This window comes from Haliotis rufescens, unplaced genomic scaffold (assembly GCF_023055435.1).
Source record: "Haliotis rufescens isolate VD_foot unplaced genomic scaffold, xgHalRufe1.0.p SCAF_11, whole genome shotgun sequence".
NCBI classification, from domain to species: Eukaryota; Metazoa; Mollusca; class Gastropoda; order Lepetellida; family Haliotidae; genus Haliotis; species Haliotis rufescens.
Window position 1 is genome coordinate 11,769,791 of NW_025963791.1, and position 17,575 is coordinate 11,787,365.

The following is a 17,575-nucleotide window of genomic DNA, read 5'->3' on the forward strand; positions in this document are numbered from 1 at the left end:
AACATGCCCACCCTTTTCGCAAACATCTGGTGCCAAGACTGATTTTCAGTGATCCAGGGATCATATTATTTTAACCGCTATTTTGCCTTTTACGCCCAATGTGTCTGTAAACAATGAAAGATCCGGATTAGAATTGGTTTCAGCAACCCATGCTTGTCGTTATAGAGACTAACGGGATCGGGTCGTCACTGTCGCTGACTTGGTTGATGCATGTCATCGTATCCCAACTGCTTAGATCGATTCTCATGATGTCAATCACGGGATTGTCGGGTCCAGACTCGATTGTTCAACATTGCTGAGTGCGGCGTTAAACAACAAACAAACAAAACACATTAAAAACAACTACACGTGCTGTCTGCTACTGTCTGTTTTATTGACTCGATATAACCTTTAACAATGCAACAGATGAGTAATTCTCTATTCAGAGATATCACTATGGACGGACGCAATAAGGAAAATGGTTTTGCATCAATGAAACAGCAGTTTTAAATATCACAGTATCTGGACGATGAAACAGCAGAATCACAGTAAATGAATAAAAAAATTGGTTAAAAATCAATATGGATGTCAGAAAGCAGCCGTATTTCATATAAACCTGGTGACTGATACTTCAGCTTCAAAACTTCACAAAACCCGTGTTTTGTTAAATACCGTTATTACAAACGAAATTGAAAACATCGATAAAATAATTCAATCAGATTTCTTGGAGAAAAATTCATCGACTCTGAAGGCCATGGAACAATGGGATTGTATTTTATCGTGTAGATGTATGACAGGGAGTTCTAATGTGACATCAGTCTATCACAAAGTACCAATAAAACTTGAAAATACAACATAATAAAACAGTAAAACATCACGTGTTTCTAGAGTATCTCATTGTAACTTTAATAAAAGAGATAAATTATTGCGATTTAAATTATTAAATAGAGATAAGGCTTGACTTGCGACATGTTCGTGAGATAAAGGTGATTTTCAAATAAGTCTGAAATAACAATCAGATTCACATAGGAAGTGTAAAAATGTTCTGTTACAACTTCATTAAACGACTTTGTTTGTGAGCTACTGGTATAACTTTGACTTTAACAGTCGTCATCTTGTAAATTGTACACAAAAACTTGAGAGAGAACTCGTGTAGAACTGGCCTGTATAATCACTGGCAAATGCAATACTGGATCACACCGAAATGGTTTATCATATAAATGTTGAATTGTTTTCTATTGAGATACCCGCGTCGTACTTGTGTAATAGTCTATACAAGAATCTTCTTATTTCAAATCGTTATTAACTCAACGTGAAGGACGTAAAGAAACGATGCATACACACGGACTGAACTAAACATCAAGTCAGTATGACAGTATAGGCAAAGCAGCTATTACTATGACCATTCTTGTGGTTGTTTGGACTAGCGTTTGGCCGGTAGTCACTACTGAGTGCGTGTGTGTGAACTAGCCTTAGCCCACACTTAGTGTTAATTTATTCTGGGGCCGCCTCTTGTGCTGCCAGGGGCAGTTGGTCTCATCATATTCTTCATTGCCATCTTCTTGGATTCTCCTTTGCTTTCCAGCAGCGCCCCTATGTTGTCGTCCATGTACACGTTGGAAATGGAATTGAGGAGGCGGTCGATGCGGTCAGGAAACTCCTCCACGGTGGGCGGCTTGGCTACGTCGGTGGCGTTGGTTGGTGGAGCATTTGCTACGGTCCCTAAGCCTGTCCACTTCTTGAACCGGTTCACCATGAAAGTGACGATCTCGTAGTCATTGTTCTGCTTGTTGATGTCCACGCGGACGGAAGCAAAGGTCTCGTTGAGGATGGAGAGGAACATGTTGACGAGGATGAAGGTGCACGTCACGACAAAGAAGAAGACGTAGACTTGGGTAAGGATTGGTTCCACCATCAGCATTCCGTAGATGTCAAATTTGCCCATCATCATCAGGATTCCGGACTCAGCTGCGATGACCATTGTGGTGAAGGCAGAGCTGACGTTCTTGAAAGTAAGGTAGAACAGCTGCATGAAAGCCAGGAACATGATCCAGAAGAGCACACTGAAGTGTATGATACTGTGGGCTCCGTTCTTGAGGGTAGAAGCGAGGAGGGACATTCTCTTGTTAAAGCGCAGCAGTTTCAGGAATTTCAGAGTGCCAAAGAAGACCAGCCATCCAATCATGTACGAGAAGATCTCATTCCAGTACCCAGCATATTGGAACTTCATGTATTCGTTGCCATGGTTACGTTTGAACTCGTTGGTGAGGGAATTCGTTACTATCAACCGGTAGAAGTAGACCACGATAGACGAAACCGACATTACAATGATCGATATCTCGACAAGATTCCAAAATGACTTAAAGTAATTTGTTCTTTCTTTTAAGAATGTACGGAACTCCTTGACAATGAATACAATCGTGAAGATAAAGTAGATGACTTCACACACGATCTGGAACAGCATCACCGACGTCATGTACGGCAACAGCGTCGCAGGTTCAAAGCGAGACGACGTCAGGACACCACCACTTGGTTGAAACTCGGCTAAAATGGTAACGATTGCGAACAGGTTGACTTGCGGGTTGTAAACCGTAAACTCTACAAATACAGCGCGGGTGTATTTATCTATCCAATTTTCCTTCTCAAGTTCTAACATTTTCTTTTCAAGCGTGGTTTTCGATCCTCTGAGCTCAACAATATAACCGCCTCCACCGTAGACTTCCAGTAGGCCCAGGTAAGGATAACCGTTCAAGTCCGAGGCAGTTCTGTACGAGTACTCCATTCTCGCTGTTTCGTTTACACCTAATGGTTTCCAGTCGGGAGCGAAGCTGCCTTTAGACTCGCTGAATAGGGAGTATGCCTCGTTACACTCGGTAATGACTGTCTGCATCACGTCGATTGTCTCGCATAAACCTGCAACACGGGCACATATTTGCTTAAATACAGAAGGTAAGTGCATTTCATTCACATAGATTGATTTGTTGTTTAACGCCGCACTTAGCAATATTCCAGCTATATGACGGCGGTCTGTTAATAATCGAGTCTGGACCAGACAATCCATTGATTAATATCATGAGCATCGACCCACGCAAATGAGATACTATGACATGCATCAACCAAATCAGCGAGCCTGACCACCCGATTCCGTTGGTCGCCTTTTACGACAAGCATAGTCGCCTTCTACGGCAAGCATGGGTTGCTGATGACTTATTCTACCCCGGATCTTCACGGGTCCATTCATATAGAAAGTGGACACATTTCAGTTAATAGGTTATGGTATACTTAACAAGACACAATTACCCATATTCCCGTCAGTACGAAATGTTATTGAAAAATAAATTATTTTGAATATTTCAAAAGCAGTGTTTGCATAGTGATTACGTTTCGTATGAAATGTGTTTCATAACCAATCGAAATGGTTAAACTGTAGATAATTTTATCAGAACTCCTTAAAACACGAAACACGAAACCTTCTTAAATAGTGGTTTATTGGTTGTTTAAGAAAGATATATCGATGTTGGACGATGGTCAAATACACCGCTGCAGCTATGGGTGATGGCGAGTGAAAGATTCACGAGTATATAATTGAGTGAGTGAGTGGGGTTTAACGCCGATTTTAACATTATTCCAGTTATATTACGGCGTGTCAGCTTAATTTGGGAGGAGAGCCCGAAGTGATGCAGGTCTCAGACGTTTACCACTTCGGTGAAACCCACGAGCACGGGTATGGTGCTGACAAAGCTAGAAACATAATAGGATCGAACCGGGATTCGAACCCACAATCATAGGTTCCTGGCATGCCCAAGGGACGCAACTTTGCACAGCGAAGTCAACTGTGATCACATGAATGCATCATTGAGCAAACATTGATAGTAAAGTCGATGATTTTGACCAAACAATTGACTAGCAAACTGCATGCAACAAATCATCAGTCCAGAGAATCATCCTCTAATGTACACTTATTATTGGAATTGAAATCAAAACAAGAAGAAATCTCAAAATGCTTGCCCTGAAAAGCCACCTTCTGTTTTAAAATGTGCGAAGGTTGAGAATAGGCCGAGAAATAAAAACAAAGCACGAGCACAGTTATTGATTCAGTTACACCATTTCAAGCAGTGTTTTCTTGAGTTCATGTTCGTGAAAAAATCACCTTGTATCAGTATGGTTAATCTTGTTTCCATAGAAACCGAAAATCCCGGCTCTAATGGTTTATTAATAATAAACTGAAGCACCTAAACACATAGCGGATGAGTGAAGATGGATTGTGATAATATAAGGAAGACCAGATGGGCAGACGCTGGAATCCCATATCTATAGGGCCACAACGCGATATCAGGGGATGTTTTATAGGATAAGCGTCAGTTTTGTTTCTGTGTTGTTTAACGCCGCACTCAGAAATATTCCAGCTATATGACGGCGGTCTGTTAATAAACGATTCTGGACCAGACAATCCAGTGATTGACATCATGAGCATCGATCCACGCATCCTACGACAAGCATAGTCGCCTTTTACGGCAAGCATTGGTTGCTGAAGATCTATTCTACCCCGTATCTTCATAGGTCGTTTAGGTCTAAGACCTAGGTCATAAGGTCTGACCTGGTTCAACTCTGAGTTGTCTCATGGTGGCAAAGCCCATCATCCTCGACACCTTGTCGCCTATGAATCCTCGCAGCATGAGCGGAGGGTCCTTGTTGTAGTAGCTGCTGGCGCGCACCGCGTTCACCATGCCGCTCCGGGCCCATTTCCAGTACTCCTCAGCGTTGTGTATCTGACAAAGAATTATTCCTTTACAAACATTGAAAATCACAAGAGTAACGTGTGTGGACTAGAAGGGTACAAGTACAGAATATATGCTTTTTTCCAAACGTATTCCGGGTCCGAAAAAAACTAGCCCCGAGAACTCTTCACGAGTCGATTGGTCACAATTGAGCTGGCCCATGGTGTGTCTTCTTACATTGACGGCTGTTCGTGCAATCAAATACTGGTCTGCCTGGGTATAACAGTGAGTGAGTGAGTATGGTTTGACGCCGCTTTTAGCAATATTCCAGCAATATCACGGCGGGGGACACCATAATTAGGCTTCACGCATTGTACCCATGTCGGGAATCGAACCCGGTTCTTCGGTGTGACGAGCAAACGCTTTAACCACTAGGCTACCCGACCACCCCTGGTTATTACAGGCAGATATGGTAATGGTCTTGTGGACAGCGGCATAAAACAACATCAACTCGCTCACGTTTCCAGAACCCCCTATTCGTGGTGCCCCAAGCCCCAATGACTGGGATAATGGGAAACGTCGCGTGAAACCAAACCCACTTTATTGCTTCGAGCTCTACGGTCATACCTTGGTAAACCATTGCAAAGTGTGATTGTTCTTGATGATCATCTTCTCCAGGGTGTCCTTGTAGATATAACTGTTGGGGTTCCTGCCTCGGTAACTTATGACCATCAGAATCCACAGGAAGAAGGAATAGAAGACAAGCTCTCTGACGATTTCCCACATCTTGATCTCATTCAACCTCTGTTTCCTTGCCCTCTCAAGTTCCTCCGGATCTGGCGGTTTGTATCCAATCTTTCGTGGGCGAGCTGCTCCGAATCCTCCTGGACAGAGAAAAGAAAACATAAATAAAATTGTTATTTCGTGCAAATGTAACTTTCAGTACTTTTGATGTCAAATTTTGTTTTTTAATCATTGTTAAACTGAAACTATGCCTCACTTACGCCGTTACATTTGGACGCGGGTCAACCTGCACAATGATTGAAAAATGAAATCTTGCAATTGTATATAGTGTATTTCATCCGTACATCAGTCGATCCGTATTAATGCCTAAAGTTTCCCGGACCTAGTTCTCTATTCAAATGTAATGCTAGGACTATTATGAGCTTATGTTAAGTAGACCAAAGGTTCCAAGAAAAGACCAGGGCCCAGTTTCAAAATGCAATATCATCACTACGACTGTCGAAACGTTAATGCTGTAACCAAAACCAGGGTTTCTTTGTGAAACGTGGTCCCGAAATTACAAGGATGCCGTTCCACAAAGCGATCTTAGCGCTAGGAATGTCCTAAATATAAAACGTCAACGCAAGAGAATAACCAGTCTCGATTATCCGCTAAAAGAGATTCCATCGGGCGTAAAAGGTAAATTGGGGTTAACATTATATGAATGGATCACTCCCGTTCTATAACGCTGACGATGGTCGTAGCGCGAAAGATTGCGTTGTGAAATGGAGCACTGGTCCTTTTGCACAGTGACCACATAGCTATAACTGCATGTACAAGTCTATTCCCTACAGGCGTTACAGTAGTCTTAGACTGAGTGAGTATGGTTTTGCGCCGCTTTTAGCAATATTCCAGCAATATCACGGCGGGGGACACATGAGCTTCACATATTGAACCCATGTCGGGAATCAAACCCGGGTCTTCGGCGTGACGAGCGGACAATAGTTTTAGAAGTAAGATCAGTTCGTGCAAGTGGGGCCAGGTGTTTAACTCACCAGTTTCAGCGCCTGCATGGAGGTACTCCTCATCATATTCCAGCTTCGGCTCCTCCTCATCCTCAGGCTTGTCGTCTTCACCCTCCCCAGGGTTCTTCCAGATCAGCGAGAAGATGATGGCGGTCAGGAACACCTATGAAAGAAGAGAAAAAATATATAACAGATTAGATACTTTGAAAGCAGTCAGTTAATTTGGTAATGGAACATTTTGTATCATTTGTAGAATAACTGATGAAATGTATTTTCTGAATGATTTATAAAACAATCATTATTTACACCTTATTCGAATCCCAAATTTGTATTCTTGGTTTGTTACCACCATCCCGATTGTGTTGAACGCCCACTGCAAAAATGACCTCCCACAAATGAGTGAATGAGTATGGTTTTACGCCGCTTTTAGCAATATTCCAGCAATATCACGGCGGGTGACACACGAAATATGCTTCACACATTGTACCCATGTCGGGAATCGAACGCTTTAACCACTAGGTTACCCGACCGTCCCTCCTTCCAAAATGACAAGCCGCGATGTAACTGTGATACTGTTAAAATCGGTGTTACTCGCTCACATCCATGTACTTATACTTTTACAAACCTTGATTGGTTGAGTCACGAAGATGGATGTGAAAAAGGAAACCAGCATGGAAGTAATCCATTTCTTGCATTTCTCGTCCTGGAACATGATGCCATAGAAGGTGACAAAAGCAACCGACACGCCAGTGAGAGTCCAAAGCAAGATCCACCCAACGATACGACACCACCATGGGAACTCAAACTTCTTCTTTTTCTTCTTCTTTTCCGAACTCTGGGACATCCCACTGTGAGGTCTGAATTCCGACTGTGAGAAGGAGCTCTCCGGCCGAGTTTTCGCCTGGCTGCTTGCTCTTCCTCCCATCGACCAGATTCCAGCTACCTCGGGCTTCACATCGGTCATTGAAGCAGATGTTCTATTTGGCATCTGTTTCAGGGCTTCCTCCAGACGGGATGGCCTCATCTTTCTGGCCTTTGACTTACGGAACAGTGTGATGACGATGAAGTTGGCCGGGAACACGATTAGGTTGCTGATGATACCTATGTAGATCTGAAAGGATAAAGATTGATAATGCATGGAATCGTGTCTCATGAATCATAATGAAATGAGAAGAATGTCAATCTGGTAGTATATATGTACACCTGGAGTATATTGTTATCAACTGTGAGGTTTATACGCGAAAGCAATATGTACATGTATGACCGCGCGATATGTGTGACAGCAATGTTTGTGACAGTAATATATATGGCAGCAATATATATGACAGCAATATGTGAGACAGCAATATGTGTGAAAGCAATTATATTATGACAGCAATATGTGTGACAGTAATATATGTGGCAGCAATATATATGACAGCACTATGTATGACAGCAATATGTGTGACAGCAATATGTATGACAGCAATATGTGTGACAGTAATATATATGGCAGCAATATATATGACAGCAATATGTGAGACAGCAATATGTGTGAAAGCAATATTATGACAGCAATATGTGTGACAGTAATATATGTGGCAGCAATATATATGACAGCAATATGTATGACAGCAATATGTGTGACAGCAATATGTTTGAAAGCAATATTATTACAGCATTATGTGTGACAGCAATATGTGCTGCAGCAATATATATGATAGCAATATGTGCTGCAGCAATATATATGACAGCAATATGTGCTGCAGCAATATGTATGACAGGAATATGTATGACAGCAATATGTGCTGCAGCAATATGTATGACAGGAATATGTATGACAGCAATATGTGCTGCAGCAATATGTATGACAGCAATATATATGACAGCAATATGTGCTGCAGCAATATATATGACAGCAATATATATGACAGCAATATGTGCTGCATCAATATGTATGACAGGAATATGTATGACAGCAATATGTATGACAGCAATATGTATGACAGCAACATGTATGACAGGAATATGTATGACAGCAATATGTATGACAGGAATATGTATGACAGCAATATGTGTGACAGCAATATGTAAGACAGCAATATATATGACAGCAATATGTGCTGCAGCAATATATATGACAGCAATATGTGCTGCATCAATATGTATGACAGGAATATGTGTGACAGCAATATGCATGAAAGGGAAACATGTGACAGCTAAGTTGAATGTTGCGCTGCTGTAATGCATGAAAAGTTCACTCAGTTGTCACGTACCTGCTGGGGACTGAGGGCAAACGGACCAAATGTGAAGGCTGTTCCCGGCTGGTCATCGGCCAGGCCGTAGAACATGGCGTTGGACAGCATGGTGGCAAACAGGAGACACAGGCAGCAGGACACTCTCTGGACACGGGTGAAGCGACTCTGAGGGGGTCGGGCGACAACCGAGAACCACAGGTGACCATCAACAAGGTTCTTCTTGCTTCTCTCCGAGAACAGGTGCCCGAACTCCGTCATCTGGGCAAGTCCAGCCACGGGGATCACGCGGTCAACCTGCACAGTGATCGAGAAAAGAAACCGTCATTATATAATCAATAATAATAACAACAACAACAACAACAGTATTATCACTACTACTTTGATGATAATAAACATACATAACGGCATGTTCAAAGGTATATATGACAATATTCATCTTCCCGAGGCAAGGGAATTAACGAACTATCTGACTATAAAAGTCCAGTTTCCACCCTTGCGGAACTTGGCTGGAATTATGGAGTATATGCATAGTCCAGTCAAAATCGCCTAACGAAATCGATATCCAGTTCGTAAAATACCGTGTAGATTGCAGGATTTGCAAAGCATGTGTACAGTCAATTCGGCGTCAACAGATATGTTCCAAATCGTTCATGTTTTTAATCATTGTGCTCTCGTGATTTAATGCACTTTGCGAAGTAAGACCCGTTTTATTACAATTATATCTTGATAATCGATCAGATCGTCCTGACTTGGCACCGCCATTGTGTTTGAAGCAAATGCAAGTGATATGAGAGGTGTAAACTGATTGGCATAGAACATTGGGACATAGAAGGGACATAACTCGTAATAGACGCTGGTGGCGCTACGATCGTGCCCAGAAATACCAGCCCACTTCGGCAAGGGTGGAAACTTGCCGGTGGGTGGAAACTGGGCGTTTACAGCCAGTTAACTTCCTTGCCTCGGGAAGATGGACAATATTATTCAGATCAATGAATCAACGTGCATTGAAATTCCTTTCTCTTCTCCGTTTGGGAGAACATACCCCACGCTGCCTATTGTGAACTAGAAGTTTTGCATTCATATCACTCATCCTTGTCCGACTGGAACTCAGTTACTACTTAGGTACAGATACATCATAAGGAATATTATACCTTGTTATTGTAAATTCGTTATTTGAGAAACATCTTTAACTGGTTCAGTAACTATTACATTAATACTCTACTGGAGTGTACACTTCTTGAAGGCAACAATTTAATCAATACAATCATTTCCGAATGAGGAATACATAACGTCTGAATTCTTTTAACAAATCACACCTGTCCATCGTCCTCCTCGACAGCGAACCATCTGTTACAGATGAAGACGAACTTCTGCTCGGTCTGCACGTCTCTGACAATGAGGTACTTGAGGTACCACGACCCGAACTTGCCTTTGCCGGAGTTGTCGTGCCACACACGGGCGTAGTTCAGAGGACCGAGGGGCCTGGGAGTGGAACATTACAAGACATTACTTAATATGAAGATCTACAAATAAATAAATGGTCGACTCTGGACCTGACAATCCAGTGATGACATCATGAGCATCGGTCTACGAAATTGGGATACGATGACATGCATCAACCGAGTCAGCGAGCCTAACCACCCGATCGCATTAGTCGTGTGTTACGAAGCATGGGTTACTGAAGGCCAATTCTAACCCGGATCTTAAAGAGGATACTATTTGTAGCACCATTGGCGTTTGTTGGACATAATCCTTAACTGGAAGTTATAAAAATGGTGTAGAAAGGGAACCCCATTGTGAACCTTTCAGGTCACGTGTTACATAAAGTCTCCCAGCCTTTGAGCATATCTCGATGACTTTCTTTAAGATTGAACAAATAATTCGTTGTTACTAATGCGTTAATATGTGCTAATACATGCATCAACCAAGTTACCGAGCCTGACCACCCGATCACAATAGTCTTGAGTTACGAGGCATGAGTTGCTGAAGACCAATTCTAACTCGGATCTTCACGGGGGTATCTCACAACAACATGGATATACTTGTTTGCATATTGAAGATTGTTTAACGGCGCTGTAGTCAAGCCTAGGCGAACAATCTAGTGGTCGACAGTATTAGACACGACAAACGCCATAATATATATTATGCAAGTCGGTAACCCATCTTGGCAGCCATTGTGACTCCCAGACCACGAGGTCTTCAACTGACAGTCTCTGTTTACTGTAGAGTTCAAATCTCGTTGATTTACCCGAGCGAACTATATGTAAGTCAACACTAATGGCGTGACAGACCACATTCGGCTCTACTCAAAGTGGTTATGTGATCACGTGCACGTCTTGCGTCACATTCAGCTTTCCTCCCACATGGTGATGTGTTTTAAATATTGTTCAAAACACAGTTAACCCCGACTAACTGAACTAAACGTTTAACTATGATAAAATGAAAGAACAAGGTGGTCCTTAACTTCTTTTGAGTGGTATATTTCAATTTAACTATACTAACTCTGGCACAGTCATCAAGAAGGCATCAACGTTCCCTCGCCGGAAGACCTTCCGTTTGTCGTCACCGAGCATGCGCACATCGGTTTCGTCATTCTCACCGGACAAGATGAGGAACACCTGAAATATACCACATGGGACACTGTAGCCACTTGAGGTGAGGTGAAATGGGGTTTAACGTCGCGTCCAAGACTATTGCACTTATATAGCGACGTGCATGTACGTGTGTGTGTTTGTGTGGCTGCTTGTACTAGTCCGGACTGATGCCGATTTATAGTGCTAGCTCACTGAGATACCATGTCGCAGTTTAACATGAATACCCCACTCAGTATACTGACTCCGAGCCGACCATTCCTCGTTTTAGCCCCTTAATGCCGAGCGCCAGACAGGGTAACAACAAGTACCATCTTTTAACGTCTTTTGGTATGACGCGGCCGGGGATCGAACCCCGGACCTTCCGCTCTCCGGGCGGACGCTCTACCACAAGACCACGGAGGCGGTTGTAGTCACTTGAAGAATATGCTAGAAAGGCCGTCTCTGGCACTCGAAGAGAGGGACAATTGCAGTCCCGGGAGTTTGCATCATGTGATCAAAACTGTGGGTCAACGTTTATGTGTTTATGTCTAGCAATACATGATTACACTGATGTAATGTCTCAATTACATATTAGGCACTATTTACAACGTCCATAGCTAGATAATAAGGGAGTCGTGGAGTATTGTCTTGACGAGACATAGACATATACTACGCAAAAGAAGTTAAATAACATCCGATTCTTTCAGAATAACTAGTAATTTATATGAAATAATCGGGTGATCTTTAACATACTTTGAGTAGTATACACGTAGTCTCCTGAGAGAAAACGAACGAGTACCTTTGAGTCAGTTCCAGCATTTCTGCGCATGCCCGTCACGACAATGACTTCGTAGTAGTATTTGTCACGACTATCGTTGTCTTTCAAAGGCGTAAGTCCAAGCTGAAATAGAACGGATGTACGTACAGGGCTGTACCAAAGATATGTTCACGCAGGAATAACATTGACGTAATATCACGGCCTGTGGTTTTAATGACAAAGGTTGCGATCGTTGATGTTTACCACGGCCAAACCAACGACATATTTATATGAATAGTCTATGTTATTTTTTGTTTAGCTTCTGACGTCACAAGCAGCCCCCAGCACGTGCGCCACGGAGGTCAGAGGGCACAACTTGCACGTGTAGATTTCGAATTAATCTCTTTTTAATTCCGGGAAAACAAGACCTCGTGCATCCCGTACATGACGAGTGTCAATTACGTTTTTCAATAAACTAGTGGAACAGTCACGTTAACTTAAGTATTGATCCCAACAGTTCCAATTTACAAAAATAATAGGGATAGTTATTTTCTTTCATGTTACATTTTTGAACATTGAAAGGTTCACAATGGAACAGTGCTTACCCTTTCGAGATCCTTTCGGTCCTTTCTCCTGGCCCAGACGACAGCGAGCAGATAGAGCACGCATATCACCATCTCTGTGATGTAGATGGTGGGGTTCTTGTAGAAGTCGGCGTTGGCGAAGACGAAGTTCCAGTCGATGGTGTTGGGGGCTACAGCCCAGCCGCCTCCGAATGTCGTCAAGTGGTTGCAGTAACAGACGGTTTCGTTGTAGTTGGTTTCATCTCCGACCTGATGAAGATTATGTCATAAAACAAGGCGTTGTGTTGTCACAGAGGACATGTATGATTGGGTAACCTTAATGTAACCTACCAGTTGTCTACACGGGAGCCATCGATCGCATGTGTAGTGTGCAAACACCGAAAGCCGTGACGACTAGCAAAGCAAAACTGAAGTACTTACTACAATATGATATTTTTCATTTTCCAAGTCTTCGTTGCACATAAATGAACGGAAATAACTACTAACGGGCCGATAGTCATATTAAATATTAATGGCCGAATCTTTGATTCAGACACACAACAATGCATCCTCGAAAGGCAAACGGGTTGTCGTCCTTCAGACCAATGGCCAGCTCGAGTTCTTATTAAGATGGATGGTTTTGGTTTGTCCTTTAACCTAAATGTTTGAAAAGGAACAGGTTTTTTTGTGTTTGTGTGAGGCGGCGAGGGTCATTGAGTTTGTCTTTCCCTGCTTTTAGCAATATTCAAGACCATACACGAATACTGACCTCACTCGTTGCGGGAATCAAATTCGAATCCGAATCAAATTCGAATCCGAATCTTCAGCTTGGTGATCATGAGCCAGCTAAATGCTTTAACCACCAGTGTATGCCACTACAACGTTACCTTATGGTTGCATTTTGTAGAGTCTTTGGTCATTTGTCTTTTAGCCACCCCTTTCAAGAAACAGACTATTTTTAACGCCGATGCTTCAATGTCTTTAATATCTGATGCAATCCCGTGAAGATCCGGGGTAGAATAGGCCTTCAGCAAACCAGATCCGGGGTAGAATAGGCCTTCAGCAACCCATGCTTTCCGTAAAAGGCGACTATACTTGTCCTAAGAGGCTACTAACGGGATCGGGTGGTCAGGCTCGCTGACTTGGTTGATGCATGTCATCGTATTCCAATTATGTGGAACGATGCTCATGACATCAATCACTGGATTATCTGGTCCTGACTCGATTATTTACAGACCGCCGTCATATAGCTGGAATATCGCTGAGTGCGGCGTTAAACAACAAACAAACAAACAAACAAACACACACACAAACAAACAAACAATATCTGAGGCTCAAGTCTTCCCACTTACGTAACATCCATCTGATGACCACTGCTTGGTGGTCTCATCGAAGAAGTAACAGCCGCTGGTGAAGGTGTAGACGCCAAGCTGGAGGTCGGGGTGGGTGGAGTTCAGGTCTAGTTTGTTCAGGTCAGCGCAGGATGTGATGGTGCTTGAGTCAAACCCTTTAGGGACAGGTCGGAAACCTAGCCATACGGTGCCCGTGAACTTCTTGACCTTTCGATTGTCCATTGTATAAGACATGATTCTTGGGGGTGCTGCAGGATAAAGAGAAATTAGGCGTAAGTGAAGGAATGTTGTTTTATGGCGCCATCAGAAATATGCCCAGCGGCCTGTAAATAATGGAATCTAGGCCAGGCGGCGACCAAAGCAGTTGGGGCCCGAAAAATGAGGCATGAATTTTTTTTTGTATTTGAACAGTAATTTGAGACCTGTCATTTATTATAGGGAGATGAGGGGATGTCATGAAAAAAAATGTTACATGTCTTTGGGGGCATGAAAAATGTGACATAAAATGACCTTTTGTGAACGGACCGCAACGCGAATATACATAAGTACAGGAAATTGAAGATGGCATCCCTTGTTCGTGACGCCACAGAACATTTTCTGTGACGATGTACTAACATTGATTGACCCAGTTGCCATAATTGTTAGTGAACTGGAAAACCAAACTCTCTACACCCCCGTACATAAAAACTTGTACAATAAAGACCAAATAACATGTTCCCAAGTCAACACGGCGTGCTGTTTGTCCATCCATGATGAATTGTTACAAATGTATTTGAAAAGATCTAGTTATTTCATAGATATGCTACATTACAACGAAAAAGCAGAAGCAGATGTGTAAATTACCGAGAGTCTTTGGTATGAAAGCAACGTCATCACATATTCCTTTTTCTATGTTAGATAACTCCCCCATCTTGACAACGAGGAGAACTTGGATGTCGGGATCGGCAAGGTCCTGCACGTCCACGTGGATGGAAGAGTCGTCGCCGGTGAGGTTCACCTTCGTGTAGTAGAGGTTGTTCCAATTTGCAATGTGTAGTTCGGACTCCGTGTAGTTGATAGGGCCACTAGAGGAATGTGCAATGATGATCTTGATAGGTTCGGGAGTGTTCTGAACAGGGATCACGGATCCGTTCTGTGACAAAAACTCCACGGTCAGGTACTGTGTGTCTGGTCCAAGACTGGATGTAGAGTCGGCGTATGTGTTGATGTCTCTCTTGGTAGCCATTGCCTGCAAATATGATGTAATAAATGTAGCTGTACTATAACTTTTATAAGTATGCCTTTACCGTAGCATCCAAACTCATTATGTGTACAAAAATAAGATTGGCCATTTGGAATTATATATTCCTTAATAGCTATATATGTACTTTAGGCCTATGGCCTTTTCAGTACTTGAAATAAAGATTGAAGAGCAGTGTGTGTGTGAATAGCTAGGCCATCAGAACTATTTTCGCCAGAAGAGAACCAAAGTAGCATAGTTAATGAAAGGAAAGAAAACTTTTTCGTTAAGTTTCGGAAAATCGTAACAATTAAACTGATAAAATTTGTTTTTTACCGGACGAAACAAAAATGTTTGAGCTCGCAATTAAAAACAATACATATGGGGCCTGGGTTCTTGTATCGAGATTAGATATGTTTTAAGCTTCAGCTAAAAAAACAGATATTTTTTCAATTAAAACTTTGAGTCCGAGTTTTTTAAAAAAGAAAATCACCTTGCAACAATGTATTTTTTGTAGCATGCAATTTCCTTTTTTTAACAGTCGGAAGCATAATTATTTTTTCAAGACTTTTCGGGAACAATTTATGTTTTTCAATAAAATCCCTGACTTTGGACCTCCTTCCTCCCTCATAGACATGTGCATGGGGATTGTCGTCCTTATGTTGAAGATTCCATGTCTCACCGATACGACAGCAGTGTCGTTCTCTCCGAGAAGGTTCCCGAAGATGTTGGAAGCTGGTAAGGCTAGAGATGTTCTTGTGAGCGGCATGTCGATAATGGCGCCTCCGGTTTCGCCAACGTCAACATGGCTGATGGTGCCGACGACGGCGGGGGTACTGAAGTCGAGTCGCTCCCCGGGGGTGAGAGTCTGCGCCATTTTCTTCATTACGACATCGCGGATCTGTTTTACGTTGCCAGAGTTGCCTGATTGCTGCAAGGTCCAAAACAACACGTTGGGTACATTTTACTGTAGACGTAACGTTGGATGACGTAACGTTGGATGACGTAACGTTGGATGACGTAAGGTTGTTTCCATACCTTTGGTTACACTAGTATTCTTCCATACAGATTCACCTGTTACATATGGACAACATATGTGACCAGCCATTAGTTAAGGGACCTAATGGGTGCAAAATCAAATTTTGACTTCTTCATATTTTAAACCTACAGTATCTGAGGACTACATAGAATTCATAAGCTTCAATTCATATCTATTACAGAGATAAATGGCATCAAACATTTTGACCTATTTATAGTTAGTGAGTGAGTGAGTATGGTTTTACGCCGCTTTTAGGAATATCCCAGCAATATCACGGTTGGGGACACCAGAAATGGGCCATTTTCAGACTTACAACTGTTTTATTTAAAGGCTGCAGTTTTTAGATATTACGTCTGATCAATTAAAAATAGACATGCATGCTGCAGTGATTTGAAATATATTTTTTATTACATTACGAACTGACGAGATAAAAAAAAGGTATTTGTGTGCCATCCGCACACATGCCTATTTGTACGGATGGGAGTAAGTTGACGTGAAATCAATATGTGTTTGTGTGTGTGTGTGTTGTGTGTTGTGTGTTGTGTGTGAATACATGTGTGTGAGACAAGGTGCCACTTACCACCTCCTCCTGTTCCACTGCGTGCACGTTCTTGGCGTGTTGCTTGAATGGGTCGGCAGAACCAATGACACCTGCATAGAGGAACAACAATCAATGCTGTGTCATTTTCTGACGTACGTTGGTTTAAATGAAAAACCCCGATTGATATGAATGATCTGCACTCTAGCAGGGTGTGGCTACAGGGGTACAATGCCCCGTTTTCGGGCCTCATGTAAGCCTGTACATGTGTCAGCCCTCGTGTCGTTTTATTCACATTTGGATTTGGCCACAGTGCATCAACCCCAACCCATCACCCTCTATTAAAAATCCTGGATTCGCCGGGTGGTTGTTGAATGTAAGTGTTTTTGGTTTTAAAGCAGCCTTTAGCAATATTCCAGCCATATCACAGTTTGGGATACAAAAATGAGATTCATACATTGTAACCAGGGTCTTCGGTTTGACGAGTGAACGTTTTAACCACTAGACTGACTATCCCGATTAATGTGCAATTGTGAATTCAATATGTGATATAAACAGAAAAGAGTTATGGTAAATAATTTGTAAATCTTACTTGGATCGGAGGACTCGAGATCCGTGTCATAGATAGGGTACTTGTCAGATTTCTTTGCATTAGAAATATCAGTGAGTGTTGGATATTCCTCGTTTACATCGATGGACTGAAAACAATGGAGTTACACTTTACTTATTATTGCAGAGTACAGGCAATAAAAAGTGGATAAAAGGAAGACTATGCTCCATGACCTGTATATGCTCACTCAAGACGTTGTAGAAAGACTTGCTCCATGGCATACTGCTTATGCTCACTCGTAG

At 42.3% G+C, this 17,575-nt stretch overlaps 1 protein-coding gene across 2 annotated transcripts in view; it reads right to left on the reverse strand.

The window, feature by feature from the left end:
- Positions 1–352: 352 nt before the first annotated feature.
- LOC124141157 overlaps positions 353–17,575 on the reverse strand; it is a 64,068-nt gene continuing 46,845 nt past the window's right edge. For both annotated transcript variants that reach the window (XM_046509073.2, XM_046509072.2), the window contains 15 exons: positions 17,316–17,421; positions 16,766–16,836; positions 15,829–16,077; positions 14,771–15,155; positions 13,928–14,175; positions 12,618–12,845; positions 12,055–12,156; positions 11,185–11,300; positions 9,999–10,164; positions 8,701–8,976; positions 7,071–7,556; positions 6,476–6,608; positions 5,325–5,581; positions 4,577–4,748; positions 353–2,892 (listed from right to left, as the gene is read on the reverse strand). In XM_046509073.2, the coding sequence (XP_046365029.2) occupies positions 1,469–2,892; positions 4,577–4,748; positions 5,325–5,581; positions 6,476–6,608; positions 7,071–7,556; positions 8,701–8,976; positions 9,999–10,164; positions 11,185–11,300; positions 12,055–12,156; positions 12,618–12,845; positions 13,928–14,175; positions 14,771–15,155; positions 15,829–16,077; positions 16,766–16,836; positions 17,316–17,421 (4,419 nt within the window). In that variant the 3' untranslated portion in view covers positions 353–1,468. The remainder of the gene's footprint in view (positions 2,893–4,576; positions 4,749–5,324; positions 5,582–6,475; positions 6,609–7,070; positions 7,557–8,700; positions 8,977–9,998; positions 10,165–11,184; positions 11,301–12,054; positions 12,157–12,617; positions 12,846–13,927; positions 14,176–14,770; positions 15,156–15,828; positions 16,078–16,765; positions 16,837–17,315; positions 17,422–17,575) is intronic.